This window comes from Aquarana catesbeiana, linkage group LG05 (assembly GCF_042186555.1).
Source record: "Aquarana catesbeiana isolate 2022-GZ linkage group LG05, ASM4218655v1, whole genome shotgun sequence".
Lineage (NCBI taxonomy): Eukaryota > Metazoa > Chordata > Amphibia > Anura > Ranidae > Aquarana > Aquarana catesbeiana.
The window spans coordinates 646,442,534-646,469,989 of NC_133328.1; the positions used below are offsets into that span (position 1 = coordinate 646,442,534).

At 50.4% G+C, this 27,456-nt stretch overlaps 1 protein-coding gene and 1 long non-coding RNA gene across 2 annotated transcripts in view; one reads left to right on the forward strand and one right to left on the reverse strand.

Moving 5' to 3' along the window:
• LOC141146193 (uncharacterized) overlaps positions 1–3,099 on the reverse strand; it is a 28,459-nt gene extending 25,360 nt beyond the window's left edge. The window contains exon 1 of the mRNA XM_073632923.1: positions 3,005–3,099. Coding sequence (XP_073489024.1) covers positions 3,005–3,026 — 22 coding nt within the window. The 5' untranslated portion in view covers positions 3,027–3,099. The remainder of the gene's footprint in view (positions 1–3,004) is intronic.
• The window catches only part of LOC141146194 (uncharacterized), a 33,653-nt gene extending 16,297 nt beyond the window's left edge, over positions 1–17,356 (forward strand). The window contains exons 2-3 of the long non-coding RNA XR_012244757.1: positions 16,847–16,978; positions 17,066–17,356. This is a non-coding gene — a long non-coding RNA (uncharacterized lncRNA). The remainder of the gene's footprint in view (positions 1–16,846; positions 16,979–17,065) is intronic.
• Positions 17,357–27,456: the final 10,100 nt, after the last annotated feature.

The window sequence follows — 27,456 nt, forward strand, 5'->3', positions numbered from 1 at the left end:
CTTCCCAGCCCACCCTCTCAGTACAGACCCCCTCTTCCCAGCCAACCACTCAGTACAGACCCCCTCTTCCCAGCCCACCCTCTCAGTACAGACCCCCGCTTCCCAGCCCACCCGTTTTAGTACAGACCCCCACTTCCAAGCCCATCCTCTCAGTACAGACTCCTCCTCTCAGCCCACCCTCTCAGTACAGACCCCCCCTTCAAACCCACCTTCTCAGTACAGACCCCCGCTTCCCAGACCACCCCCTCAGTACAGACCCTCGCTTCCCAGCCCACCCTCTCAGTACAGACCCCCGCTTCCCAGCCCACCCTCTCAGTACAGATCCCCCCTTCCCAGCCCACCCTCTCAGTACAGACCCCCGCTTCCCAGCCCACCCTCTCAGTACAGACCCCTGCTTCCCAGCCCAACCTCTCAGTACAGACCCCCTCTTCCCAGACCACCCTCTCAGTACAGACCCCCGCTTCCCAGCCCACCCTCTCATTACAGACCCCCACTTCCCAGCCAACCCACTCAGTACAGACCCCCTCTTCCCAGCCCACCATCTCAGTACAGACCCCCGCTTCCCAGCCCACCTGTTTTAGTACAGACCCCCACTTCCCAGCCCACCCTCTCAGTACAGACTCCTCCTCTCAGCCCACCCTCTCAGTACAGACCCCCGCTTCCCAGCCCACCCTCTCAGTACAGACCCCCGCTTCCCAGCCCACCCTCTCAGTACAGACTCCCCCTCTTAGGCCATTCCTTCAATACAGAACCTTCCCAGTACAGACACCCAGGGCAGACCATCCCCTCAGTAGAGTTTCCCAGCCTCCCCCCCAATACAGGACCCTTACCCCCTTGCCCTTTCCCAACCAATGACCCCAAAAGGCAAATTCACTCCCTTGTTAACTCTCAACTTGATCATTGCAACTCCCTCCTTGTTTGCTGACCTCTGAACAGACTATCCCCCCTTCAGTCCATCATAAATGCTGTTGCCAGACTCATCAACCTTACCAACCACTCAGTGTCCTCCACCACTCTCTGCCAATCCCTCCGCTGGCTTCTGTTTGCCCAACCAATAAAATTCTAAAAACTAACAACAACTCGCAAAGCCCTCCAAAACTCTGCCCCTAGCCACATCACAAACTCATTTCAAAATATCACCCAAACCGTTCTCACTGTTCTACCCAAGACCTCCTGCTCTGTATATCCCTCCTCACCTTCTGCCTTGCTTGCCTCTAGGACTTTTCCAGAGCCTCTCCTATCCTCTGGAACTCCCTACCCCAATCTATCCGGCTATCTCCTACTCTTCCCACCTTTAGGTGATCCCGGAAAATTCATCTGTTCAGGGAAGCCTATCCCTCCTCCACAGTGCGGGGACAAGGTCATCTAGAGCCCAAGACAAAACATGCCAAACTTCACCCCCCCCAGATTATGTCTGAGCATTATGTATCGGAAAAAATCCCCCCACAAAAACACTGAGCACTAATCTGCTTGCTTCCCAGTACAAATCCACCCCCTACTGAAATCCCCTCTCTCAGCACACATTTTTGCCCCCCCATTCCCCAAATCCCCCAGCTCAAATGCCCCCCCCCCAAAAAAATCACCCCTCCTAGCATAAATCCTCTACCCCCTAAAATTTCCCCTCCTAGTACACATCCTCCCCCTTCAAATCCCCACTTCCCAGCAAAATCGCTCCAAATCCCCTCTTTGAGCACAAACCTTCTTCCCATCATTCCCTCTCTCTACACAAATCCCCCTAAATCACCACTCTTAGCATCCCCCACTACCTAACCCCACTATTCATCTATCCACCCCACTGTCCCCTGTTAACCCCACTACCACTCCACTGCCCCCCTGTTAACCCCACCCCACTCCCCCCCGCACACCACACTACCTCCCTGTACACCCCCTACCACCTCTGTACACCCCACTACCCACCCTGTACACCCCACTGCCCCTCTGCACACCACACTACTTCCCTGTACACCCCACTGCCCCCCTGCACACCACACTACTTCCCTGTACACCCCACTGCCCCTACACACCACATTACTTGCCTGTACACCCCACTGCCCCCCTGCACACCCCACTACTTCTCTGTACACCCCACTGCCCCCTGTACACCCCACTGCCCCCCTGCACACCACACTACTTCCCTGTACACCTCACTGCCCCCCCTGCACACCACACTACTTCTCTGTAGACCCCACTGCCCCCTGTAAACCCCACTGCTCCCTGCACACCACACTAATTCCGTGTACACCCCACTGCCCCCTGTACACCCCAATGCTCCCTGCACACCACACTATTTCCTTGTACATCCCACTGCCCCCCTTCACACCACACTACTTGCGTGTAAACCCCACTGCCCCCTTGCACACCACACTACTTGCCTGTACACCCCACTGCCCCTGCACCTCTGTAAATCCCATCACCCCCTGTGCATCCCAGGACCCCTCTGTCCACCCCACTACCCCACTGCCCCTCTGTCAAAACAAAAAAAAATACAAAAAGAGAAGAATGATAAACTGACTGACTGTAGAACGTATATGAGAAATCTGCATAAAATTATATCTATTAGAACATGTGTCATTTAGTAATGATTTGCAGTGATTTGTGTCATTGTTATTGAATTCAGGTGTAATTATTAAACAAGGAATTAGGCTTCAATCACACGGCTGTTTTGCCACTTTGTGTACATTCACCTGCGATCACTGCAGGCGGCGGCACTGACAGCCTGTCATTACATTGTACGGGATAAACGGCTGCAGCCATCCGCTCACAACTACCAAACCCAGCAGCATGTATCAGTAAATTCCCCATGTGAGTGGAGGCTAAGAAAGCTGAATTGTTGAACACGAACATCAAAACATTATTTCGTTACTCAGGATATAAAATGTTACAAATTTCTTATTGGACCCAAATAAAGAGGAAACCCCTCTTCCCACCAACAATGTGACTAATAAAGACTCTCCCATAATTTCCCCCTACAATCCCCCCTGGTTATAATAACATGTAGTCATACCTGTCCCTGGAGCACCAGCCATGGTCTCTGTGTAGTGTCTGTTTTCTCCAGAGTCCTGACTCCTCTCTCTTATATACTCTTCACCCTCTTTCACTTTCTGTTTGTTCAGACATCTGTGAGCAGAAAATTCAGCATCTGTTCTTACAAATAACACTAAACTTGTACTTTTCTCTCCATGAATAGTAAATGCAAAGAGTACAATACAAACACTGCAATCACTATCAGCAGTGGCGGCTGGTGCTCAACACTTTGGGGGGGGAGCAAACCAATACCACCCTCCGTGGTAGACGGACAGATGAACGGGCGGCGATCAGAGGCCTCCTTATCTTAAGGGGCAGATGACGAGTCCCAGGATGACACTCTGACCTCCCCTCCTCCTCCCTCCACTGTCCGAGCCGGGGAGTGCTGGATGTGGTTGCGAGTGAGCCGTCCCTGGAAGAGGGAGCCAAGACGCGGCTGGAGAGGACCGCTGGCCGGGCTGCTTCCTGACTCTTCCAAGCTCTGGGGCTTCTCCTCCCAGCCAAACAGGAAGTGGGTTCTAAGACTCCATGGCCAATTGGCAGAGGTGGGGGACTCAAGTCACATGACTTGACTCGAGTCGGACTCGAGTCACCTGTTTGAGGACTTGCGACTTGCTTGACAAAATTAAATAAATGACTCGACTTGACTTTGACTTGCCACTAATGACTTGCGACTTGACTTTGACTTGGGCTATTTGACTTGCAATGACTTGCAATGACTTGGCACCACCAGTGCTGTGTCTTGGCCTAGGCAAAATATGCCAAGAAAAAAGCACTAAGCAGTTTTGTTAATGTTGAAAATGAAACAAAACCTTTCCTAAAAACTGACTTTTAACTAATTTTAAGGATGGAAATGGGGTAGATCAGTATTTTGACTTAATTTGTGACTTGACCAAAATAAATGACTTGACTTGACTTGCTTGACTTCTAGCAGGGACTCGACTTGACTTGCTTGCTTTTCGCCACAGTAACTTTGGACTTGCTTATGACTTGAAGGTTAAGACTTGAGACTTGCTTGTGACTTGCACATGTGTGACTTACCCCCATGTCTGCCAATTGGGTCTCAAGACCTGCTTCGTGATTAGGAGAATCAGGAAGACAATAGCGAATATTTGCTATTGTCACACAACTGGGTGGGCTCTTCCCCCCTGAGCCCACCCTTTTTTTGAAGCCAATTAGAGTCTCAGGCTCTAATTATGTGCTTCCAAAAAAAAAAAAAACATTTGAATCCATGCGTCCGGTGTCCTGCATGTAGCCCTGCATTGGACCCATCACATCTATGGGTGTTGGGTCCAATGTTTCATCACTTTTTCCAACACAAAAAATTCCTACCATTTTTTTACCAAAAATCAGGGAATTCTGTTCCCCTTCCGAAGTAAACAACTATACAAGTAAACACGATTCACATATACCTCAATTTAATGTAGTTAACTTGTCATCTCTCTTACACCAGATGGAATAAGCGTATTGTCAAAGGGACTCACTTTTTGCCCCAACCACAAACTGGATAAATCAAAGATCTGCACCTCTATACACACAAGCTCCTACTAAGAAGCATGTATGATTAAAACACTCCAGGTCCTGAGGAACCTCAGACCCCGAGTGAACGTCAGGCTTCGCAAAATTTTGTAACTTTGTTAGAAGAAAGTGATTCTAGGGATCAATTGACACTATTGATATTGAGACCCAATTACAACAAGTAGATAACAAAAAATGCAATTGAGCTGCTGGGCTACCCTGCATCCAGCGTGGTTTCCAAATGGGCATTCAGTGCTGCCGGAGGTTTTGTGACAGAAGAGCGCGTCTGTCCACAGACTCTGTTGACTGGCTGACATTTATCAAAATTAATCATTCCTGGATTAGCAGCAGCTATCAAGCCCCTGATGCCGATGTCACCGATTAAGTGTTTTATGTGTTATATGATAAATTTGCATTAACATCAACGCGTTTTGTGGACTTTGCTGCACTTCTTCAGGAGCAGATGCATGTGTATCTACAGAAAATGTATAAACCATGTAATCTAAAAAAAATAATGACAGTATAAAACAGAGGGTGCAGGGTAAGGCAAAAAGAAAAACCACCAGTGTCATACTCTACCCTGATTTTACTCAGTCGGCTCAAGGATCAACAAGCTGTGCTGCAAGCTGGAGGTGGCTGTTAGAATATTATTCCAAATTCATAATTCTGCACTTATAGGTGTTATATTATATTCATGGCAAGCTTGCAAAACATATTTGGTTTTTATGATTAGTCATAATATTTGGTTTTTATGATTAGTCATAATAGTATTGCTAGAAGTTTCTGGTGTATGACAACTACATATAAGGTATCTTGGTATAGAATGTCATGAGAAGACAAAAATAGACACGTATCTACATAGCCAGAGGAATAATACATATTTGTTTATAACCTGTTAAGTTAGTTTAGTGTAGTCTAATGCCCCGTACACGCGGTCGGAATTTCCGATGGAAAATGTGTGATAGGACCTTGTTGTCGGAAATTCCGACCGTGTGTGGGCTCCATCACACATTTTCCATCGGAATTTCCGACACACAAAGTTTGAGAGCAGGCTATAAAATTTTCCCACAACAAAATCCGATGTCGGAAATTCCGATCATGTGTACACAAATCCGACGCACAGAGTGCCACGCATGCTCAGAATAAATTAAGAGACGAAAGCTATTGGCTACTGCCCCGTTTATAGACCTGACGTACGTGTTTTACGTCACCGCATTCAGAACGAACGGATTTTCCGACAACATTGTGCGACCGTGTGTATGCAAGACAAGTTTGAGCCAACATCCGTCGGAAAAAATCCAGGGATTTTGTTGTCGGATTGTCCGATCAATGTCCGACTGTGTGTACGGGGCATTAGTCATATTAAAAAGTATAATGCCGCGTACACACGATCGGACTTTTCGTCTCCAAAAGTCCGACGGACGCCGACGGACAAAATACGGCTGACAATCCGATCGTGTGTGGGCTTCCCCGGACTTTCAGCGGACTTTTCCAGCCGCAAATCTGACGGACTTTAGATTTGAAACATGCTTCGAATCTTTACGTCGTAACTACGCCGGACCCAGAAATCCGCTTGTCTGTATGCTAGTCCGACGGACAAAAACCCACGCTAGGGCAGCTATTGGCTAGTGGCTATCAACTTCCTTATTTTAGTCCGGTGTACGTCATCACGTACGAATCCGTCAGACTTTTGTGTGATCGTATGTAGGCAAGTCCATTTGTTAGAAAGTCCTGCCGCAAGTCCGCCAAAAGTCCGCCAAAAGTCAGTCGAAAGTCTGTCGGACTTTTGTAGCTGAAAAGTCCGACCGTGTGTACGCGGCATTAGTATATAGTTACTTTATGTAGTTAAAGTTGATAATATGTGTTCATATTAGTAGATGTTTGGTTATATGTGTATATATATGTATAAGTATAGATTGTTACATGTGGGCTTGTCAATCAAACTCCACATGACTCTCTGAGTTAGTATCTCCTTTTGTATAGCATATTGCTGAAGTTAACAGAAATGAATGTGTGACATACAAGGTTCCAAGTATTTGTGAGGTTATGACGTTCACATGTAACATATAAAGCCAACACTTCCATTATGAAGGGCACACAGACACACACCCACCCACTAGGAGAGATGACACGGACATATTTACACAAAGACTTTGACAAGTTGGAACAGCTGAATTCTCCCAGAAGTCTAATGCCCTGTACACACGGTGGGACTTTCCGACAGAAAATGTGCGATCGGAGCGTGTTGTCGGAAATTCCGACCGTGTGTAGGCTCCATCGGAGATTTTCCATCGGATTTTCCGACACACAAAGTTCGAGAGCAGGCTATAAAATTTTCCGACAACAAAATCCGATCACGTCAATTCCGAACGTGTGTGGCCAATTCCGACGCACAAAGTGCCACGCATGCTCAGAATAAATTTTGAGACGGAACAGCTCGGTCTGGTAAAATTAGCGTTCGGAATGGATACAGCACTTTCGTCAGGCTGCAATGTTTAAAATTGTTTAATGCAGCGCACTCTGTTCTTCTTTATAATGTGAGAAGAATGAAGTCGTTTGCTGCTGATATTTACACACACTTCTCACAAACTTCTTTCTTTATTATTTATCGTGATTTCATCAATATATTTTGATTTGTCACATCTGACAAAAAAGATATATATATTTTTTTTGTTTGGTTTTTTTTTTTTTTTTTTTACTCCAGAATATTTTTGGGTGTGTTTTGTGTGTCAAGTTACCAAAACGCCATTATTATCTTGTATTATTTAATCTTGCTTGGTGTTGGTGCCTCTTGTTAATTTCATATTGGATATTTGAAATGTACCTTCCTCCTAACAAAAAACTGTCCCTTTTGAATGAAAACACACATAGGCGAGTATAATTGAATCAAAAATTCCTTTATTAAGGGCTCAGAACCAAACAAAGAGGAAGGCAACGCTGGATAAACATCATAAATTGGCGAAGCCTTTGACCCCCAGGGCACACATCAATTATTTCCAGGCAGGAGGAGGAGTAGGACCTGGAGGAGAAGGAGGACCTGGAGGACCTGGAGGAGGAGGAGGACCATGGGTGAGCTGACAAATGTGGGTTTCACATGTGAATTGGCCCCTCAACCCCTTATTTAGAGCTTCCAAAATGACAAACTCACATAAGAGGCGTTGGCCCTCCTCCATCTGCATCATTTTGCAGGCAATTAACTCTGCAAAATCCTCTTCCACACTGTGGGGGGTTCTGAGGGCCTCAGTAGCCTTCCAAAATAGCCCAATTGCAGCCTCCTCCAGGTTACTCCTCTTCCTGCCACTTTGTCTTTGAACGGGGAGGGACCTGTGTATTGGGCAGCCTGCTTGGCCCGGCCACCTCCTGGCTGAGACTTCCTTGTGGATGAAAAAGGGACATCATTTTAGTTTTTGGTTCCTAAATCACAATCATAAATTAGTACTCCAAACTAACATCTATTTAACATCATTGATTGGACAACCAGCAATATTTAGAAGAATGCTATACCTGGCTCAATCTGGGCTCCTCCACATGTTGCTGCCTGGAAGGCCCAGGTTGGGCGTCAGAAGCCTCAGCTGGGGGGGGGGGCGTGGAAGGAAGACTGGAGAGTGCTGGCCTGGGTTCAGTCTGACCCTCCAGAAAATGCAGCCTGTCATAGTACCACAGCCTAGGGACATAGATGTCATCTGCTGCTGCTGATCTCTGGGAATCCTGGACCTTCTTGTGCTCCCTTAGATAAGTGTTCCTCATGCCACCAATTAGGATCTTCAAATAGATGATGTCTGCCGTGGGGTTCACCAGCTTCACAAATTGCAGCAATTTATCCAGCGCTGCCTTCCTCTTTGTTTGGTTCTTATAATCGGGGTGGTTTACCTGCCACAGACAGGGCAGCTCCCTGAACATATCTGTGAAGATTGGCATAAAGTCCTGATCATTGACTAGATCCATTTTCACTGCAAGACACAACCCCAGACAAACCCTAATGTCAGCCTAAAGTCTTCTAAACTTGTCCAAATACAGGCCTCAATCTAGAAGCAATATAGGCCCAAATTTAAATCTTACCTTCGTTATCACGATCGGCGCCTCCGATACTCCTTCCTCCGCTCACAGATTGTACGTACTACGCACGCGTGTTACGCTTTATAGACACTGCGCATGCGTGAAACTCCGTCCGCCCCTGACGTTCTTTCTAGTTTATTCCCGCTCCTTCTCGTTCGGCTCAGTGGGGAAGAGCACATGGCGGAGACAGAGCAGGTGTCTGATAATTACACGATAATTAACGAGGAGGAGGAAAGCCCGGACCCTGAAACGTCCAGATCCCGGAGGAGACAATTTAAGGCATCATATGTCCTTTGGGGAGATGTTGGAGATGGTCGACATCCTGAAGAGGGCCGACTATGACGGGAAGTATGAACCTTACCCCAACCCCAATGTCAGAAATAGGGATGAGCCGAACACCCCCCGGTTCGGTTCGCACCAGAACCCGCGAACGGACCGCAAGTTCGCACGAACGTTAGAACCCCATTGACGTCTATGGGACTCGAACGTTCGAAATCAAAAGTGCTCATTTTAAAGGCTAATTTGCATGGTATTGTCCTAAAAAGGGTGTGGGGACCCGGGTCCTACCCCAGGGGACATGTATCAATGCAAAAAAAACTTTTAAAAACGGCCGTTTTTTCGGGAGCAGTGATTTTAATGATGCTTAAAGTAAAAAAAAAAAAAGTGAAATATTCCTTTAAATATCGTACCTGGGGGGTGTCTATAGTATGCCTGTAAAGTGACGCGTGTTTCCCATGTTTAGAACAGTCCCTGCACCAAATGTCATTTTTAAAGGAAAAAATCTCATTTAAAACTGCTTGCGGGTTTAATGTCATGTCGGGTCATGGCAATATGGATGAAAATCAGTGAGACAAACGGCATGGGCACCCCCCAGTCCATTACCAGGCCCTTTGGGTCTTGTATGGATATTAAGGGGAACCCCGCACCCAAATTAAAATAAGGAAAGGTCCCTATATACTCTGAACAGCAGTATACAGGCGGTGCAAACAAGACAGGGACTGTAGGTTTGTTGTTAAGTAGAATCTGTTTGTAATTTTGAACATTTTTAACGTGTTTAGCTCCAGCCAAAAAATCTTTTCTAAGCTTTTTGGAAAACATAGGGAAGGGTTATCACCCCTGTGACATTTGTTTTGCGTCTTTCCTCCTCTTCAGAAGATTTCACCTCACTTTTTTGTCCCAATGAAAAATGTTTTTTGAAAATTTGGGTTTTTTTGTGGAACAAGGATTGGAAAGCATCAGTGGAAAGGAGAAATTGTTTTCCCATATTAACTCTTACAGGAGAGAATTTCCCTTCCTAGGGGTAGATTTCATCTCACTTCCTGTTGTCTCCTTCCGTTTGCAAGTAGGAGTCGTTTGTAAGTTAGATGTTTGAAAGTAGGGCCCTGCCCTATATACTCAGCAGAAATTTGGGCCTTAGGTGTTGCTGTGGCCAAAACACTGTAAGCCCTCACAGGGCCCTGCTGTGAAATATTAGATCAAGAATTGTAATTACATGCCCCTGTTGAACAGGAGCTGAAAAATTAGGCCTTAGGCACTGGTGCTGGTGCCACAACACTGCAATCCCTCACAGACACTCTAGTTGGAACGCAGGAACAAGCCCTGCTGCAAAGTATTGCATCAAAAATTGTAATTACACGCCCCTGTTAGACAGGGGCTGAAAAATTGTGCCTTAGGCACTGGTGGTGGCGCCCAGAACCAAAAATGTTCTTACAAGCTATCAGCGTGATGATTGAGGAGGAAGAGGATAATTACTCAGGGATAGTCACTCAGCATCAGCATAGGCAGTCTTTGAAGGGATCTGAAAAAAATTATTCAGTTACATCAGCATCAGGTGCTTGGTAGCTGGTGGTGATCCAAGACTGATTCATTTTTATGAAGGTCAGCCGATCGACCGAGTAAATGGACAGACGCACCCTGTGATCGGTTACCACGCCTCCAGCAGCACTGAATGTGCGTTCCGAAAGAACGCTGGATGCAGGACAGGCCAGTAGCTCAATTGCATACTGTGCAAGCTCTGGCCAGTGATCCATCCTCAAGACCCAGTAACCCAGAGGATTTTTGGTGGGAAAGGTGTCCAAGTCTGATCTTGCCCCTAGGTATTCCTGCACCATGTAAAACAGACGCTGGCGATGGTTGCTGGAACCGATCATACCTTGGGGCTGCGGACCAAAAAATTGTCTGAACGCATCGGTCAGACGGCCACCTTCTCCACCGCTCCTTCTTTGACTGACCGAAGCCTCAGCAACACGTTGTCCAGAAACAGGAGTTTGTAACCTCCCAGTCTCTGGGAACGCGTTGCACAGACCTTTCTGCAAGGCCTCCCGAAGATGTTTCATCCTCTGCTCCCTCTGCGATGGCAAGATAAGGTCCGCAACCTTACCCTTGTAACGTGGATCAAGGAGGGTTGCCAGCCAGTATTGGTCCTTCTCCTTGATACCACGAATACGAGGATCCTTACGCAGGCTTTGCAGGATCAGGGAGGCCATGCAGCGTAGGTTTGCTGAGGCATTCGGTCCGGAGTCCTCTGGGTCACTAAGGACAACAACGTCCGCAGCCACCTCCTCCCAGCCACGTACAAGTCCATGTGTTCCTTGGGACTGATCCCTTAAAGACTGCTGATGCTGAGTGCCAGGCTCCACCTCCATACTGACACAATCTTCCTCCTCCTCCTCCTCCTCCTCCTCGTCCTCTTCCTGTGTGATCGGCGGGCACGCAGGAACACTGTCTGGATAAAGGGGGCCTTGAGAGCTAAGGAAGTCCTCCTCTTCCTGCCTCTGTTCTGCCTCAAGTGCCCTGTCCATTATTCCACGCAGCGTGTGCTCCAACAGGTGGACAAGGGGGACAGTGTCACTGATGCATGCACTGTCAGTGCTCACCATCCTCGTGGCCTCCTCGAATGGTGACAGGACAGTGCATGCATCCCTGATCATGGCCCACTGGCGTGGGGAAAAAAAACCAAGGTCCCCTGACCCTGTCCTGGTGCCATAGTCGCACAGGTACTCATTGATGGCCCTCTGCTGCGTGTGCAGCCGCTGCAGCATGGCCAATGTTGAGTTCCACCTGGTGGGCATGTCACAGATTAGGCGGTTCTTGGGCAGGTTAAACTCCTTTTGGAGGTCCGTCAGCCGAGCACTGGCATTATATGACCGGCGGAAATGCACACAGACTTTCCTGGCCTGCCTCAGGACATCCTGTAAGCCCGGGTACCTGCCCAAGAACCGCTGCACCACCAAGTTAAGGACGTGAGCCAAACAGGGCACATGGGTCAGTTGTCCCTGTCGGAGGGCAGAGAGGAGGTTGGTGCCATTGTCGCAAACCACCATTCCTGCCTTAAGTTGGCGTGGCGTCAACCACCTCTGAACCTGCCCCTGCAGAGCTGACAGAACCTTTGCCCCAGTGTGGCTCCTGTCCCCCAAGCACACCAGCTCAAGCACCGCATGGCATCTTTTGGCCTGCGTACTTGCGTAGCCCCTTGAACGCCTACGGAGCACCGCTGGTTCCGAGGAAGAGGCCATGGAGGAAGAAGAAGAGGAGGGGGTGGAGGAGAGAGGTGTGTCACAATCAGCATTTTGGAGCCGTGGTGGCGGAACAACCTCCAACACTACTGCACCTTGTCCTGCATCCTTCCCAGCTGCCAGCAGAGTCACCCAATGCGCCGTGAAACTTAAGTAACGTCCCTGTCCATGCCTGCTGGACCATGAGTCAGCGGTAATATGCACCTTACCGCTGACCGCCCTGTCCAGCGAGGCATGGACATTGCCTTCCACATGCCGGTAGAGAGCCGGAATCGCCTTCCGTGAGAAAAAGTGGCGTTTGGGTACCTGCCACTGAGGAACCGCACATTCCACAAACTCACGGAAGGGGGCAGAGTCTACCAACTGAAAAGGCAGCAGTTGAAGTGCTAGCAATTTTGCCAAGCTAGCATTCAACCGCTGGGCATGTGGATGGCTGGGAGCAAACTTCTTTCGGCGGTGCAGCAGCTGGGGCAGGGAAATTTGCCTGGTACAATCTGACGTTGGTGTACCAAAAGCAGATTGCCCACAAGTACTTGGCTGTGACACACCTAATTCTACACCTTCATTCCTCTCACTGCAGGTCTCAGAGAGGACTGAAGGTCTAGTGGGGTTGGAAATCTCAGCTGATGAGGAGCAAGGAGAGATCCTCTTTGTTCTTTGGTGTGGGTCTTTTAGATATGCTTGCCAACGAACTGCATGGCAGGTCAACATATGTCTGGTCAAGCATGTGGTACCCAAGCGGGAGATGTTTTGGCCACGCGAGATACGCTTGAGACATATGTTGCAAATAGCAACGGTGCGATCTGATGCACTCGTCTCAAAAAAGGCCCACACCAAAGAACTTTTTGAATAACGCGCAGAGACTGCAGCGCCCTGCACATGTGGAGCTTTGGGGTGTGATGCAGTCAATGTGCTGCCCTTAGGCTCGCCCCTGGAGGGCATCCTGCCTCGTTGGTGATGTGCCGCCTCCTCCTCCTCCTCCTCCTCCTCCTCCTCCTCTCTCCTATCAGGCACCCACGTTGAGTCAGTGACCTCATCATCCCCTCCCTCCTCATCACTGGAGCAAACCTGGCAGTATGCTGCAGCAGGGGGAGCCTGACTGCCAGATTGCTGTCCTTCTTGGGCACCCCCTCTGTCCGTGCTCATGTTACTGCCTTCATCGAGCTCAGTATCATCATCAGAGCCTTCCAAACGCTGGGCATCCTCCTGGAGCATGTACCCAACACTGTGGTCAAACAGTTCGAGGGAATCCTCAGGAGGACATGGTGGAGCTAGGGAAGGAGTCACTGATGACATTGAGCTGAGGGAAGAGGCCGCTGCTTTGCCAGACAAAGCACCCTGGGCATGGGTGAGAGAGGATGAGGAGGATGAGGACGGCTTGGTCATCCACTCGACCAAGTTTTCTGCATGTTGCGGCTCAACACGGCCAGCTGCCGAAAAAAAGGCCAAGCGTGTCCCATGGCCACGGGCTGATGAGGATGCACCGTCTCCACGACCAGCACTAGACACAGAGCCTGCTTGCCCTCTCTTATTGGCTTGTGACTGTCTGCCTCTCCTTCTTGGCCTTCCAGACATACTAATGGCCTGTAGCTGCACTAAGCTGGGATAGAACACCTGTAATTTTCTTCAGGTAGCTTTATATACTGTAACCAGACAAGCCTGCCTGTCAGTAGGAAGATAACAGGAACGGATCTAGCTGAACACTGTGAGCAGGACGCACTGACTGCACTAAATTTAAATAGCAGGAACGGATCTAGCTGAACACTGTGAGCAGGACGCACTGACTGCACTAAATGTAAATAGCAGGAACGGATCTAGCTGAACACTGTGAGCAGGACGCACTGACTGCACTAAATGTAAATAGCAGGAACGGATCTAGCTGAACACTGTGAGCAGGACGCACTGACTGCACTAAATGTAAATAGCAGGAACGGATCTAGCTGAACACTGTGAGCAGGACGCACTGCACTAAATGTAAATAGCAGGAACAGATCTAGCTGAACACTGTGAGCAGGACGCACTGCACTCAATGTAAATAGCAGGAACGGATCTAGCTGAACACTGTGAGCAGGACGCACTGCACTAAATGTAAATGGCAGGAACGGATCTAGCTGAACACTGTGAGCAGGACGCACTGCACTCAATGTAAATAGCAGGAACGGATCTAGCTGAACACTGTGAGCAGGACGCACTGCACTAAATGTAAATAGCAGGAACAGATCTAGCTGAACACTGTGAGCAGGACGCACTGCACTCAATGTAAATAGCAGGAACGGATCTAGCTGAACACTGTGAGCAGGACGCACTGCACTAAATGTAAATGGCAGGAACGGATCTAGCTGAACACTGTGAGCAGGACGCACTGCACTAAATGTAAATAGCAGGAACGGATCTAGCTGAACACTGTGAGCAGGACGCACTGCACTAAATGTAAATAGCAGGAACGGATCTAGCTGAACACTGTGAGCAGGACGCACTGCACTAAATGTAAATAGCAGGAACGGATCTAGCTGAACACTGTGAGCAGGACGCACTGACTGCACTAAATGTAAATAGCAGGAACGGATCTAGCTGAACACTGTGAGCAGGACGCACTGCACTAAATGTAAATAGCAGGAACGGATCTAGCTGAACACTGTGAGCAGGACGCACTGCACTAAATGTAAATAGCAGGAACGGATCTAGCTGAACACTGTGAGCAGGACGCACTGACTGCACTAAATGTAAATAGCAGGAACAGATCTAGCTGAACACTGTGAGCAGGACGCACTGACTGCACTAAATGTAAATAGCAGGAACGGATCTAGCTGAACACTGTGAGCAGGACGCACTGACTGCACTAAATGTAAATAGCAGGAACAGATCTAGCTGAACACTGTGAGCAGGACGCACTGCACTAAATGTAAATAGCAGGAACAGATCTAGCTGAAAACTGTGAGCAGGACGCACTGACTGCACTAAATGTAAATAGCAGGAACAGATCTAGCTGAACACTGTGAGCAGGACGCACTGACTGCACTAAATGTAAATAGCAGGAACGGATCTAGCTGAACACTGTGAGCAGGACGCACTGACTGCACTAAATGTAAATAGCAGGAACAGATCTAGCTGAACACTGTGAGCAGGACGCACTGACTGCACTAAATGTAAATAGCAGGAACGGATCTAGCTGAACACTGGGAGCAGGACGCACTGACTGCACTAAATGTAAATAGCAGGAACGGATCTAGCTGAACACTGTGAGCAGGACGCACTGCACTAAATGTAAATAGCAGGAACAGATCTAGCTGAACACTGTGAGCAGGACGCACTGCACTAAATGTAAATAGCAGGAACAGATCTAGCTGAACACTGTGAGCAGGACGCACTGACTGCACTAAATGTAAATAGCAGGAACAGATCTAGCTGAACACTGTGAGCAGGACGCACTGCACTAAATGTAAATAGCAGGAACAGCACTAGCTGAACACTGTGAGCAGGACGCACTGACTGCACTAAATGTAAATAGCAGGAACAGATCTAGCTGAACACTGTGAGCAGGACGCACTGCACTCAATGTAAATAGCAGGAACGGATCTAGCTGAACACTGTGAGCAGGACGCACTGACTGCACTAAATGTAAATAGCAGGAACAGATCTAGCTGAACACTGTGAGCAGGACGCACTGCACTAATCGTAAATAGCAGGAACGGATTTAGCTGAACACTGTGAGCAGGACGCACTGACTGCACTAAATGTAAATAGCAGGAACGGATCTAGCTGAACACTGTGAGCAGGACGCACTGCACTAAATGTAAATAGCAGGAACAGATCTAGCCTAATCTAGCTAACTCAAATCAAATGACACTGTCTGTCTCTCTCTTTATCAGCACACCGGAACACACTACACAGGGCCGCCGTGCAGGCGGCCTTATATAGTGTGGGGCGTGTACTAAATCCCCTGAGCCATAATTGGCCAAAGCCACCCTGGCTTTGGCCAATTACAGCTCTCTCTACTGACGGCGCTTTGATTGGCCAAGCATGCGGGTCATAGTGCATGCTTGGCCAATCATCAGCCAGCAATGCGCTGCGATGCCGCAGTGAATTATGGGCCGTGACGCGCCACACGAATTTGGCGCGAACGGCCCATAACGTTCGCAATTCGACGGACGGTCGAACAGCCGATGTTCGAGTCGAACATGCGTTCGATTCGAACACGAAGCTCATCCCTAGTCAGAAAGGCCAAGATAATGGCGAAAGTGGTCAAAAGTCTGCACAGGAATTTTGGGGTATGTGCTTTTCTTTACTGTTGTACAGTTTAAAATGGCAACTTTCATGTTCATGGGCACATTGTTCGTTCGTATGAAACATTGTTCGTTCGGCCTAGAAAACACCATTCTTTTGGCCATATGCATGCAACTAGAATGTAATGCAAACTAGATTCTGTGTAAGGAGAGGACACTCAGCAGCTGTTTACACATCTGGACGCTGGAACACTAGTGTGGGACACCAGAACACCTTTTTTATTAGGGGGCCCCACACAGGTGCTCCAGTGTATACTATAGGGGTGTCTCCATCTGTGAAGCTTGTACAAAATAGGTAAGTATTCAAGCTTGACAAAGGACCAAAATAATTCTTCATCTTGGAACTCTGCCGAAATAGACAATTGTACCCCACTTCCAAGTAATGTTTCATATTCCTATTTCTGCAATCATATATCTGTGTGCTAAGTATACCTATTTTTTTTTGCATAGGGGAGAAAAGACTCGGAGGACACCACTCATCCGAGGAGACCAGGGACCCCCCACCTCAGGAAGAAGGGGAAATCCCACAAAGCCAACAGGAGGAGGAGAAAGAAGATGTGGTGGAAATTGACACCACAACAGGTGAGTGTCTGCGACCACAGGCTCAGGTAAGAGATGGATGCCGGCATATTTATAATACATGGTGTATTTTTGTTTCCCTATTTTTAGGTGATCGTTATGTTGTGGATCCAGGTCATTTCACCAGTGAAAGTGCACAGATCCTGATCGGGGAGATCATGGGGTGTAATAGGGACTTGGAAAACATCCAGAAAAACATCAATGGTGTTAAAAACAAAATGAAGAACATCATTGATGTTTTAGGGAGAGTTTAAAACACCTCCAAATCCCTTCCTTTTTTGTGGTATTTTGAATCTAAAAATTTTTCACATTTTTTTACATTTTATAGAAAAGATACATTTTGAAGATGCACACAGTGTGTCGACATGTGCTATCTGCCATCACGGGAGATCAATGTAGGCGTTTTGGGGGTGCAACCCCTTCCTCAATAATAAAGTAGCTGAGAGGAAGGGGTTGCACCCCCAAAACGCTTCCCAAAACACGTCCCTTGATCCCCCGTGATGGCAGCTAGCACATGTTGACATTCGGCAATTTGTGTGCATCTTCAAAATGTGACTTCACCCCATCTGAACGCAATATCAAACACAGTTTATAAATACTCATGTCTGATATTGCCTCTAATTTCTACAAAAGTTGAACTTTGTAAGTTCCCGATTTGTGTATTTCTTGTTGGTTTTAAACATGCCTGTTTTACCTTAAATGGACATTTCAATTTTTATTAATGTGACCCAAAAAATTGTTGTACATCAAACATGTTGGTTTGTTTTAAAAACCTTTTATAAATGCACATGTGATTGTGCTGGTATTAAAAAGATTGATACTCAAGAATGTGTGGATTATTGCTTCAATGCTCCAAAAATTTTGTTGTGGTAAAATTGGTGTTTTCAGTGACAATGGGGGTTATTTCCTAAGGGCAAATCCACTTTGCACTACAAGCGCAGTTTCAACTGCACTTGTAGTGCAAAGTGTCTTTGCCTTTAGTAAATAACACCCAACAACTTTCTAATGTTACACAATCACACCATTTTCAGGACTCCCCACATTTCTGTCAGGGTCAGCTAAAAGAAACACAAACAGTAAATGTCACCAAAGATTTTAGTAGTTAAAATTATTTTTTTATTTTAAAAATGTCTCAGACATTGTCTGGCATATTGATGGCCCCCCTACCCACAAAGTATTCAAGGTATCTAAGACGGACCTCGCGGGCACTCAGGGGGGGCAAGCCAGGATGGCCACTTTCAAGCGCCGTCAGGGTTGGTACATTTACATGAATTCCGGCCTCAGGCCCAACTGAGGCAGCATAGTTGGCAGAATTTCTCCTTAAAAAGTTGTGGAGAACACAGCAAGCCAGGATGATGTAATTCAGTTTATACTCCACCATGTGTATGGGTGTAAGAAATAGGCGGAACTGGCTGGCCATGATTCCAAACGTGTCCTCCACCACTCTTCTGGCTCTGGCCAGCCGGTAATTAAAAACCCTTTGGTCCGGGGTGAGGGTCCTCATAGGGAATGGCCGCATAAGATGGTCCCCCAGCGCAAACGCTTCATCCGCAACGAAGACGAATAGGAGTCCTTCCACATTGTCTTCTGGAGGTGGCAAGTCCAAGCTGCCATTCTGGAGACGCCTGTAGAACTCCGTCTGGGCGATGACTCCACCATCGGACATCCGGCCATTCTTCCCCACGTCCACATACAGGAACTCATAAGTAGCCGACACCACCGCCAACATCACAAGACTATTGAACCCCTTATAGTTGTAATAGTATGACCCCGAGTTGGGTGGTGGGACGATGTGGACGCGTTTCCCATCAATTGTCCCTCCGCAGTTAGGAAAGTCCCACCGCTGGGCAAAGTGGGAGGCCACAGTCTGCCATTCCTGTGGGTTGGAAGGAAACTGTGGAGTCAAACAAGAAAAATAAATTAATCATTTTGCACATAAACATGGAAAGCAGATTAGACACAAACATTCTTGGCCAACATCAGTATAACATTTATTTTAGGGAGTATTTAAAGACCAAGGTATAAGTTCAACCTATCAGATTCCTCCTCCTCCCCCTCTCATGGGCCATTTGTAAAATTTTATGGGGGGGGGGGAGATGTTTTGGACAGGTAACCCTCTCCACTTCATTGAGAGATGAATGTCTAAATATTGTGTATTACTTTGGCCAACCCCTCCTTACTTACACTATTGGCAGCCCACTGGACAGGTAAGAAGTGTCATAATACAAAGATATAAATACACACTGTACACATTTTAGCACATTTTTACTTTCTGCTATTACCTATCAAGATAATAATAGGATACAAAATCTTTAAACAGTACCATTTGAAAGTATTCAGGCAGGCCCTTGCACTACATTCTTTGGGGAATTCATCCATAAATATGACCACTAAAGAGGTGGGTATAGTGTGTATGGGTTTGGCAAAGTCAGCAGATAGATGATTGGTAGCAGCAGAGTTAGCAGGGGGAGGGAGGGTTTCAAATGATTTTGGGACACCAAAAAAAGCCTCTGGCACTCTGCCTGAATTTCAAGCACACATCACAATTTTCCACATTTTAGGGGGTGTTTGGGGTAAAGCACTACTATGGAGCTGACAAAATACATTGTTAAGTGACTACATGAGGCAAATATAGGGCCAGGAGACCATGCTGGGGAGGTAAGTGAAGGCAAATATGTATGAAGGACAAAAAAAATTACATAAAATTCCGGCATGCATGAGGACAAAGGGGACATTCACAGCATATTACAATCATGGTAATTAGGGAATGAGGAAAGAAATACAATATATTATCAAACATTAAATACAATAAAATGTGATATTAAAGGATAAAAATCTTGCCTTAATATACTCCTTCTGCAGGACCTGGATGATGGCAGAACAGGTCTCTGGGATAATGATCCCCAGAGCTTGGGGGGAGATGCCTGTCGAGAACTTCAAGTCCTGCAGGCTTCTCCCCGTCGCCAAGTACCGCAGGGTGGCGACGAGCCTCTGCTCCGGAGTGATGGCTTGCCTCATGCAGGTATCCTGCCTGCTGATATAGGGGGTCAGCACAGCCAACAAACGGTGAAATACGGGGTCCGTCATCCTGAGAAAGTTCCTGAAATCATCAGGATTATTCTCACGGATCTCACGCAGCAAAGGCATATGAGAGAACTGGTCACACTGGAGCAACCAATTCTTGGTCCATGAACTCCTCCCCACCCTGTTCATGGACTGGACTTGTGTCAAGGTCAGGACCCCAACACCAAGCCCCCACACGAACTCTACGAGGAGTACATATACGCAACATGGCTAGAAAACGGTCGGCTGCTCAGAACGAAGTAACAGAACGAACTGAAGAACAGCAAGGCCTGTAAAGAGCGACCTGAAAATCAGTAACGAACGAACACGAACACAACGACAAGTCAATTGTACTCGCTGCACGCACTGAAGAGCAGATACAAACCCACAAGCACAAACTGAACAGCAGAAACCGATCTGAAAACCACGAGTCTGAAAAAGCGCGAATCGTCTCTCACCGAACTTTTACTAACACGAGATTAGCAAAAGGAGCCCAAAGGGTGCCGCCCTTGGTTCTGAAATGGCCTTTTATAGTCTCGTCGTACGTGGTGTACGTCACCGCGTTCTTGGCGATCGTAAATTACGACAACTTTGTTAGACCGTGTGTACGCAAAACAAGTTTGAGCCAACATCCGTCGGAAAAAATCCATGGATTTTGTTGTCGGAATGTCCGATCAATGTCCGACCGTGTGTACGGGGCATAAGAACGTCATTTCCTGCTTCTTTTTGATTACACAAGACAGCACTGAGACAGAAGGCAGCAGCCATGAAGCACACATGCGTTTATAAGCTTATTACAGCTTTATAACTATTTATTCTATTTCATATATTTTTACCTACACTGAGCTGAATTATTATACTTTTTACATTGTATTTATGATGCCAACTGTGTGACAATAAACTCACACTTTGTTTTAAGTCAGTCTGACGATCAATGCTATTCATCCAGAAACACCCTTGAGATACAAGAATACTAGATATTATTTCATTCTTCAATTTGGTGAGCCAAACACTGCTGTAGTTTCTCAATTTTTATGGAAATCTCTATCTTTGCTGAGGGGGGAGAGATTAGCGCAGCTTCACGAATATTCAAGTCTCGAGAAAAAAGAGGCGTTTCCGTTGCGTAAGATGTGGACAACAGCCACAGGGGCGTAGATAAAGAGGGAGTCAGGGGTGTTCAAACCCACCCCCCCCCCCCCCGAAGCATCCTGGCAAAATGCCCAGACAGTGTCCCCGCTGTTTAGCCTCAGCATCTGCACAGTAGAAGCAATCAGAGTTTCGTAGTGCAGCAGCCCCCCCTTCTATTGTTCCCCATCCCCTCAGTTTAATAAGGGGTCTCCCTGAAAAGCATGAAATTACTGCAGGGTCTCGGATGGCAGCAATTGACAGTAAACGGTTGAGGGAACTCCTAGACTCCTCCTCGAGGTATCATATGACACAGCCGAAGTGAGACTGGGGATGCAGAAGTTTTCCTATTTCTGTGCCGTGCTGAATCTGAGGTCTGGTAAGTGGGGAGGCATCAATTTTCTGTTTTAGGAAGGAGGAAGTGAGAATTCCAGCCTGGGGGAGTTTATATTGGTGGGGGTTTAAGGAAAGGGGGGTTATCTTTTGGAGAAGGGGGAGTTTCTTGTAGAGAAGTTTACAGGGGGTGGTTAATGGTAGGGATTTGCTTCTGGGAGGGAGTTTGATTGGATGAAGGGAGATTTTCTTCATAATTAGAAATCTTTTCTGGGGGAGAGGGTATTGACTGAGGGAGATATTTTTGCTTTGGTGGGTCGGTTTAGAGACAGGGGGGTTTTATTTTTGGGGGGATATTTGAGGGAGGGAGATATTTTACAGAGGGAATCTTTGCTTGGGGGAGGGAGGATTCTTAGGAGGGAGAGGGGATTTTTTTCCATTAAAAGAGATTTTTTTTTATTATACTTACCTAGGTGGATGGAGCAATGATCTAATGTTGGATATGTCCCCAGCTGCTTCTAAGCCCATTAACAGAGCGATCAAAGACTGCTGATTACACAGTTCTCAGCCTTCAGTGAGCAAAGAGTGGTGACTGTCAGTCCCTGGCTCTGCCTCCCTCTCCCCCAAGCTCACTAAAATGCCAGGCTGTGGAGGGGGCAGGAGTGGCTGGCTCAGGGTCTCTGCGGCTCACTGAGAGGCTGAGCGACCTGCTAGTCCAGGCATCTGGGTGAATCCTGACTTTAAAGTTAGGATCTTTCCACAGCCTGGACCTGCTGAGCGATGTCAGCCGACAGCGGGCTATAGCTGGCTGTCGGCTAAAAATGGGTCACAAAAGTGCAGAATGAACTGCGCTCCTCCCCAGGAGAAGTACAACCAAGCGGTATGCCGTTCCTTCAGAGCGCATGCACCGGTGACATCACCAGCTGCTTTCCATGTGAATATCTCCTAAACACCACAAGTTTAGGAGATATTCACTATACCCACAGATAAGCGTTATTATAGGCTTACTCAGGCCCGGATTGGCCATAGGGCAAACCGGACATTTGCCCGGTGGGCCGCGGCCGCTGGGGCCGCCAGGCTGCAAGTCCTTGCATGGCCCAAGGCTTGAGCTTGTGCCGCTCATCCAGCCTCTCCGCGGCCGCCTGGAGCTCAGCCATCGGCGCCGGGGGGAGGAGCTAAATGAGACGCCTTCGGCCTCACCACGGCTGCACGGCCGCACCTATAGGTCAGCCGTCAGTGCCGGGGGGAGGAGCCAGAGCAGACACCTTGGAGCCGGTGTTATGTCGAGAGGTGCCGGAACAGGAAACGTAAGTTCAGCCTCCCCTGTGAACTAGATAGGAGGATCGGTGGGGGTCAGGCCCGGATTGGCCATAGGGTAAACCGGGCATTTGCCCGGTGGGCCGCGGCCGCTGGGGCCGCCAGGCTGCAAGTCCTTGCATGGCCCAAGGCTTGAGCTTGTGCCGCTCATCCAGCCTCTCCGCGGCCGCCCGGAGCTCAGCCATCGGCGCCGGGGGGAGGAGCTAAATGAGACGCCTTCGGCCTCACCACGGCTGCACGGCCGCACCTATAGGTCAGCCGTCAGTGCCGGGGGGAGGAGCCAGAGCAGACACCTTGGAGCCGGTGTTATGTCGAGAGGTGCCGGAACAGGAAACGTAAGTTCAGCCTCCCCTGTGAACTAGATAGGAGGATCGGTGGGGGTGGCTGCATATAGAACAATTATTTTCTCCATCTTCCTCCTGCAGTATCGGAATGCCTGTGAGAGGTAGAGGAGAAGCAGGCATTCCGAGACTGCAGGAGGAAGATGGAGAAAATGATTCTTCTATATGCAGCCGCCCCCCACCGATCCTCCTATCCAGCTTCTTTCTGCTGCTCCCGCAGGGCTCTCCACCGCACCCATACTCTCTGCCAACCCCGTGCTCTCCACATCACCCCCATGCTCTCTGCCACCCCCCATACTCTCCACCCCCCCCATACTCTCCACCTCCCCCCCATACTCTCTGCCACCCCCCATGCTGTCTGCCTCCCCCCATGCTCTCTGCCTCCCCCCATGCTCTCTGCCACCCCCCATGCTCTCTGCCACCCCCCATGCTCTCTGCCACCCCCCATGCACTCTGCCACCCCCCATGCTGTCTGCCACCCCCCATGCTCTCTGTCACCCCCCATGCACTCTGCCACCCCCCATGCACTCTGCCACCCCCCATGCACTCTGCCACCCCCCATGCTGTCTGCCACCCCCCATGGTGTCTGCCACCCCCCATGCTGTCTGCCACCCCCCATGCTCTCCGCCACCCCCCATGCTCTCCGCCACCCCCATACTCTCCGCCTCCCCCATACTCTCCGCCTCCCCCATGCTCTCCGCCTCCCCCCATGCTCTCTGCCACCCCCCATACTCTCCACCCCCCCCATACTCTCCACCTCCCCCATGCTCTCTGCCACCCATACTCTCCGCCTCCCCCCATGCTCTCCGCCACCCCCCATGCTCTCCTCCACCCCCCATGCTCTCTGCCACCCCCTCATACTCTCTGCCACCCCACATGCTCTCCACCTCCCCCCCATGCTCTCTACCACCCCCCATGCTCTCTGCCACCCCCCATGCTCTCTGCCACCCCCCATGCTCTCTGCCACCCCCCATGCTCTCCGCCACCCCCCATGCTCTCCGCTACCCCCCCATGCTCTCCGCCACCCCCCCATGCTCTCCACCTTCCCCCCATGCTCTCTGCCACCCCCCATACGCTCCACCTCCCCCCATACGCTCCACCTCCCCCCCATGCTCTCTGCCACCCCCTCATAGTCTCCACCTTCCCCCATGCTCTCCACCTTCCCCCATGCTCTCTGCCACCCCCCATACTCTCCGCCTCCCCCCATACTCTCCACCTCCCCCCATACGCTCCACCTCCCCCCATGCTCTCTGCCAACCCCTCATAGTCTCCACCTCCCCCCATGCTCTCTGCCACCCCCCATGCTCTCTGCCACCCCGCATGCTCTCTGCCACCCCCCATGCTCTCTGCCACCCCCTATGCTCTCTGCCACCCCCTATGCTCTCTGCCACCCCCATACTCTCTGCCACCCCCATACTCTCTGCCACCCCCATACTCTTCGCCTCCCCCCATGCTCTCTGCCACCCCCTCATACTCTCCACCTCCCCCCATGCTCTCTGCCACCCTCTCATACTCTCCACCTCCCCCCCTCTCATACTCTCCACCTCCCCCCATGCTCTTTGCCACCCCACATGCTCTCCACCTCCCCCCCATGCTCTCTGCCACCCCCCATGCTCTCTGCCACCCCCCATGCTCTCCACCTTCCCCCATACTCTCCACCTCCCCCCATACTCTCCACCTCCCCCCATACTCTCCACCTCCCCCCATACACTCCACCTCCCCCCCATGCTCTCTGCCACCCCCTCATAGTCTCCACCTCCCCCCATGCTCTCTGCCACCCCCCCATACTCTCCACCTCCCCCCGATGCTCTCCACCTCCCTCCATGCTCTCTGCCACCCCCCCATACTCTCCACCTTCCCCCCATACGCTCCACCTCCCCCCATGCTCTCTGCCACCCCCCATGCTCTCTGCCACCCCCCATGCTCTCTGCCACCCCCCATGCACTCTGCCACCCCCCATGCTGTCTGCCACCCCCCATGCTCTCTGTCACCCCCATGCACTCTGCCACCCCCCATGCACTCTGCCACCCCCCATGCTGTCTGCCACCCCCCATGCTGTCTGCCACCCCCCATGCTGTCTGCCACCCCCCATGCTCTCCGCCTCCCCCATGCTCTCCGCCTCGCCCCATGCTCTCTGCCACCCCCCATACTCTCCACCCCCCCCATACTCTCCACCTCCCCCATGCTCTCTGCCACCCATACTCTCCGCCTCCCCCCATGCTCTCCGCCACCCCCCATGCTCTCCTCCACCCCCCATGCTCTCTGCCACCCCCTCATACTCTCTGCCACCCCACATGCTCTCCACCTCCCCCCATGCTCTCTACCACCCCCCATGCTCTCTGCCACCCCCCATGCTCTCTGCCACCCCCCATGCTCTCTGCCACCCCCCATGCTCTCCGCTACCCCCCCATGCTCTCCGCCACCCCCCCATGCTCTCCACCTTCCCCCCATGCTCTCTGCCACCCCCCATACGCTCCACCTCCCCCCATACGCTCCACCTCCCCCCCATGCTCTCTGCCACCCCCTCATAGTCTCCACCTTCCCCCATGCTCTCCACCTTCCCCCATGCTCTCTGCCACCCCCCATACTCTCCGCCTCCCCCCATACTCTCCACCTCCCCCCATACGCTCCACCTCCCCCCCATGCTCTCTGCCAACCCCTCATAGTCTCCACCTCCCCCCATGCTCTCTGCCACCCCCCCATGCTCTCTGCCACCCCGCATGCTCTCTGCCACCCTCCATGCTCTCTGCCACCCCCTATGCTCTCTGCCACCCCCATACTCTCTGCCACCCCCATACTCTCTGCTACCCCCATACTCTCTGCCACCCCCATAATCTCTGCCACCCCCATACTCTCTGCCACCCCCATACTCTCCGCCTCCCCCATGCTCTCTGCCACCTCCTCATACTCTCCACCTCCCCCCATGCTCTCTGCCACCCTCTCATACTCTCCACCTCCCCCCCTCTCATACTCTCCACCTCCCCCCATGCTCTTTGCCACCCCACATGCTCTCCACCTCCCCCCTATGCTCTCTGCCACCCCCCATGCTCTCTGCCACCCCCCATGCTCTCCACCTTCCCCCATACTCTCCACCTCCCCCCATACTCTCCACCTCCCCCCATACTCTCCACCTCCCCCAATACGCTCCACCTCCCCCCCATGCTCTCTGCCACCCCCTCATAGTCTCCACCTCCCCCCATGCTCTCTGCCACCCCCCCATACTCTCCACCTCCCCCCAATGCTCTCCACCTCCCTCCATGCTCTCTGCCACCCCCCCATACTCTCCACCTTCCCCCCATACGCTCCACCTCCCCCCATGCTCTCTGCCACCCCCTCAAACTCTCCACCTCCCCCCATACTCTCCACCTCCCCCCCCCATGCTCTCCACCTCCCCCCATGCTCTCCACCTCCCCAATGCTCTCTGCCACCCCCCGTGCTCTCTGCCACCCCCCCCCGTGCTCTCCACATTACCCCCACGCTCTCCGCTTCCCCCTGTGCTCTTCACATTCCCCATGCTCTCCGTTGCTCCCCCCATGCTCTCCACCTCCCCCTATGCTCTCCGCCACTCCCCCCTGTGCTCTTCCGGTCTTCCCATCACCCCATGCTCTCCGCCAGCCCTCCTGTGCTGTCCACATCCCCCATGCTCTCCGTTGTCCTCCCTGGGCTCTCCACCTCCCCCCATGCTCTCCGCTGCCCCCCTGTGTTCTCTGCCTCTCCCCTGTGCTCTCGCCCCACCCCATGTTCTCAAGGTTCTTCCCTGTGCTCTCCAACCCCCATGCTCTTTCCTGGTCGCACCCCCCCCCTCCACACCTCTGCTGGGTTCCCCCCTCCCCTCTCAGGGGATCTGTCAGGGTGGAGAGTGGGGAAGGGGCCGGTTAACATGTCATGGGCTGCTCAATCCAAAATGCCCGGGCCTATTTTTTGTCCCAGTCCGGGCCTGGGCTTACTTGTAGGTACAAGTTCAGAAGCTGAGTTTGCTACAGTTTAATGAGGAAGTAAACCCCCGATGGGTTTTACTTCTTCTTTTGCTCCCTGCAAGGCCTGCAAATTAAAAGCATAAAGGGCTAGTATGCATCACATACTAGCCCATTATGTGACACTTACCTGCAAACGAAGCCCGCGCTGTCCCCTGTGCAGGCTGCATCCATTTTCGCCCCCCTTCCTTCCGGGGCCACAGACTCCGGCTCTGTGGCTGGCCGGAGTCAAGTGACATCACTCCTGCGCATGCACGCGGGAGCCGTCAGCCACGGCACACGCTGGGGGAAGAAACGGCGCGGTGGTCATTTCTTCACAGCTCATGCG